The sequence below is a fragment of the Microtus ochrogaster genome, chromosome 8, assembly GCF_000317375.1.
Source record: "Microtus ochrogaster isolate Prairie Vole_2 chromosome 8, MicOch1.0, whole genome shotgun sequence".
In the NCBI taxonomy this organism is placed as follows: domain Eukaryota; kingdom Metazoa; phylum Chordata; class Mammalia; order Rodentia; family Cricetidae; genus Microtus; species Microtus ochrogaster.
Window position 1 is genome coordinate 60,981,242 of NC_022015.1, and position 4,636 is coordinate 60,985,877.

General features: G+C 37.7%; 1 protein-coding gene across 2 annotated transcripts in view; it reads right to left on the reverse strand.

The window, feature by feature from the left end:
• Positions 1 to 126: 126 nt before the first annotated feature.
• Asah2 (N-acylsphingosine amidohydrolase 2) overlaps positions 127 to 4,636 on the reverse strand; it is a 94,129-nt gene continuing 89,619 nt past the window's right edge. For both annotated transcript variants that reach the window (XM_005352140.3, XM_026781015.1), the window contains 2 exons: positions 4,258 to 4,346; positions 127 to 3,090 (listed from right to left, as the gene is read on the reverse strand). In XM_005352140.3, coding sequence (XP_005352197.1) covers positions 2,901 to 3,090; positions 4,258 to 4,346 — 279 coding nt within the window. In that variant the 3' untranslated portion in view covers positions 127 to 2,900. The remainder of the gene's footprint in view (positions 3,091 to 4,257; positions 4,347 to 4,636) is intronic.

Below are 4,636 nucleotides of genomic sequence, written 5' to 3' on the forward strand. Positions count from 1 at the left end.
AAAAAGGAAAAAAAAGAATAAAACCCACATTTTAATACCATGGAAAAGCAATACGCTTGCCTATGCTAGATGAGAAATATGAGACAGCAGGTTGGAAAAGGGTGTTCAGCAGTAAATTTATTCTTGGTCTTGCTATTCAGAATCAGCTTATAACTTTATAACTAGCCACCTGCCAAGAAAACATCTCAGTTGTCCAAGAAGCTTGCAAAGTGCCTGCTATACACACATTATTAGCATCAGACCTTCAGAGGTTGGGAGGGAACTGGGAGTGGGTATATTCAGTTTGAGTGACTCTCTATCTACGAAGCTTATAGATTCTACTCACCCCGACCTTGAATAACAGAACCACAGCCTTTTTCCATCTTTCTTCAAAGTGTCCACACTACCTCTCATTACAAAATACTTTTCCCAAACACTTCTTCCAAGTATAGTTCTTAATTTATTATGAAATATTCTCTGGAATACTGACAATTTTACAGAATAATAACTTTTACAGAATGCATAAAAATATAGACCTGGAAAAGAAATTGTTTTGTGCACTCTAAAGGAATCACAGTATCCTTGAAATCAGAGTAGGCAAGGCACAACAAGTGAAATACAGACAGTTGAACAAACAGACTCTCCTCCAAAACAGTGCTCTCACCAACCCAACCACCACTTCCCACACCCTTTTCCAGAGCTTCTTCCATGCATTTTGGCTCCATGAAGCTATTTACAGACAGAGACACAAACAGGGTCTGTGGCTTTAGATGAACTGATCAGATCAGTTACCTGATGGGGTTCCTTGATGCTCAGGTAACAGGGCTTATAGAATGCAGGGACCTGGTCATGGTTTGTCTTCTTTTATAGATTGCAAAAACTAGAAGCATATTGTCTGGAAGAGAAGAAGTCTACTGAGGAACAATGTGTCTGTGGTTTATTTCCATGCAGGACTAGGCACGCAGATACATGATACAATGGTCACTATGGCATAGTTACCAATGATAAGGAGGGATTTCTAGGCAGTCTTTTTAAGGAAAGCTTCATTGGGGGAATGGTGATGGGAAATACATCCTTGTATTGTTCTGGGCCATGGGAAATACATTTTTCAATCACATCATGGGTTCTGCTATAATTTTTTATTTTGAGATAAACTATTTTCAAAATGGGTTAAGTCCTTGAATATTTACACTTAGGAGGGTGTTCTCATCAGAATAGATATTTACACAAGCCTTGACAATCCTGATTAGCTCATTCTTCAGCAGTCGTCCTCCATAGAAACACTGGAAAGCAAAGTCAGCAAACCATGCTCTAGGCTCCTTTTGGTTTGGTCTACTATGCTTAAGTACATAAGCCATAGGGGAAAAAGTGCAGGTCTGCCTTACCATTTCTGTTTTTAAAATAAGCTTACTTTTGAAATGAAGATTGATTTTCTCTTAAAATGCTTACTTCTTTACCTACCTGTAATAATATTACTTGACTTTACTAACTTAGGTAATTTTAAAATGCAACTAGAACTTTCAGTTCATATTAGATTGTCCTATCTCGTAGGTTAGACCATATCATAAGCACTAAAACATTACTTTCAGACTAATATTTAAAAATTATTTGGGCTTCTTTCTTCCCAAATCATAATAACTAGCATAGAAGACATCTAATAGATGATTTGAAAATGTATGATTGTCAAAGATCTCTCCAGAACTTAGATTTCTGGTTGGCTATTTTATTCTTCAGAGGATTCATCTATACAACCATTTCAATATGACATGAATGAGTACAACACTAAATATGTATGTTTAAATTGCTATTCCATAATTCAGAAGAACCGTGAGTGAGTGAGTGAGTGAGTGAGTGAGTGAGTGAGTGAGTGAGTGAGTAGATGATAAGAGAATATATAAATGCCTTTTAAATTTCCCCTTTGATGACTGTATTTCCAGTCTTAATATTTTTGTCTTAAGATCTACATCCAAAGCAAAGCTTTATAGTTTGAGGTACATTTGACTGGTGAAACATTTAAAAACCATTTCTAGTAATTCTTGGGAAGACTAGACATGATCTCGCAGGATAAGGACACTTTGAGAAATACAAGGCATAATCAAAGCACTGTAAGGAACATCCACACACTTGGACTCTAGAGGCAATCCCAGAAAAGATCTCAACATGAACAATAACCCTGAGCCAGGCAGACCCATCCCAAAGTGATTGATTGAAACGACTAAGCTCATTTGAATGCAGAAAAAATCTGGCATGCAATTTTTCTGGGTGTATTTTAGCTGGGCTCATATATTTGTAGTAAGTTTACATGATACTTTGTAAATGCAACTAGGGGAAAATATATAACAATCTTCTACTAACCTAAAGTGAATTAGACCTCGTTATACCTCTCTGGAAAATCAAGTATTAATGTAGAGGATTTCTAGAAAGTTCTCTAGAATTCTCATTCAAAAAGTCTATAAATAATAGGTTAAACATGGTTCACATATCTTCAGATACTATCATTGTATTGCTGAGATTTCATATTAAAGGGAATTATCTCTTAAGCAACCTCAGCCTCAAGTAAAATCATGCTTTAGGATGAAGACCACAAGAAGGATGATTGCCAGACAACTTCTCTCATACATATTCTCTCATTCACTAATAACCATTCTTTCTTTCTTTCTTTCTTTCTTTCTTTCTTTCTTTCTCTCTTTCTTTCTTTCTTTCTCTTTCTCTCTGCCCTCTTCTCCCCCTTCCCTGTAAGCATGCATATGCATAATCATACAAACACATAAACACGCATATCTGTCCCACCAGCAATAAACTATCTGTCCCCCAAGCAGGGACAGCCACAAAAGAAATCAAACTGGTAGTTCACATTTGTGTGAAATCACTCTATAATGTACACAGAGAAAAGCTGTTTTTCAAGATCTGTCAACATTTCACTAAGTAGCTACAACTTCAAAAGGAGAAGAAATGCCTTCAAATGCAAGTATGACGGCAGGCTTTAGAAGTTCTTGCTTCCGGTTGTGTCCAAAATATCGTATCCTGTAGATTCCAGGCTGTGCAGTATCTGGAATATACCATTCAATTGTTGCATTGCTCAGACCCAGTAGTCCCTTGTGCCAATAAAGCCTGTTAATGGAAAACAAGAAAATAAAAAAAAATACAACGTTGCTCTTTAAAATGTTTGATTTTCATTCTGCGCAACAGCCCAGGTCCCCTTCTTACCAGATGACTTCAATCTGCCTGTACAACCTTCAACCTGCAGGCCCAGCCTGCAGTGTACAATTTAGGCCAGGACCTTGCTAGTTCACTCTTTGAACATCCTCCCCAGTCCCGAGATCAACCCAGAGTCCCACATCCAATTCCCCATCCAAGTCCAGTCAGACACATCCAATCTGTCCCCAACCCACAGCCAACATCATTCTAAACGGAGAAAAACTTGAAACAATCCCACTGAAATCAGGAATGAGACAGGGCTGTCCACTATTACCACTTCTTTCCAAAATCATATTCTAACCACTCGCTAGAGCAATAAGGCAAGAGAGGGAAATAAACGAGACATAAATTTGAAAAGAAGAAGTCAAATTATTTTTCTTTGCAGATGAAATGATATTATATGTAAGAGATCTGAAATTTTCACCAGAAACAATCTGGGAACCATCAATAATTTCAACAAAATAGCAGCACGCAAAATCAGCTTACAAAAATCTAAAGCTTTTCTATACACCAACAATAAACACCTTGAAAAGGAGATCACAGACACACTCCTATTCACAGTAGCCTCAAAAAATATAAAATATCTAAGAGTAAGCCTAACCAGGCAGGTACAGGGCCTCTGCAATGAACTCTACCAAGTCATGCCAACTCCTTCACCGAGGATATCTTTCAACCAATTTACAAGAAGGCTGACTAGTTTTTTAAGAATTTCCTGTGACCATGGGAAAAAACAAAGTCAGTGCAAGCTGGAGAGGGTCATAGCTTAGGGATACAGCACTTTCCCAGTGTGTACGAGGCTCTAGATTCTACCCACAACAACACTAAAATAAAAGCCAAAAGATGTTAGTCAACATCTCATTGTACTTAATCCTAAAGAAGCCAACACTATGCTGACTGCTTCCTGTCAAAAGAGTTCAAATGGAGCCTAATAAAAAAAATAAATGTGGCCAGAAGGAGCCTTGGAAATTAATATTATTAATATCATGTCATGTATTAAGAAGTCTTTTAGTTTGTCCTTCCTACATTTTGAAGCAACTGTTTTCAAGGCATCATGGACAAATAACACATAGACATGCTTACCTCGTCTCCCAGGAGGCATCATTATACATTATCTGCCAGTCGGCTATAGAGTCCTCATACTTCTCCACAGTGAGGAAGGTTTCATGGGTCTGAAATACAATTAACACCATTTATCAAGCACAACACAGTCACAGAGAGATCCAGTCTGTTCTGGCTCCCTTCGCTACGCACCAATGTCTGCTGTGCACAAGCATCAGGATTTTACCCAAATTCCTGGGCACACCCCTTCATGCAATGTCTTCAGAATAATAGTTTACTTCTTTTTTTTTAAAAGAAAAGCACAAAAAGATGAATATGGGATGTACTCACTCATAATTGGTTTCTAGCCATAAATAAGGGTCACGGAGTCTACAATGGTGATCCTAAAGAAGCTAAGTAA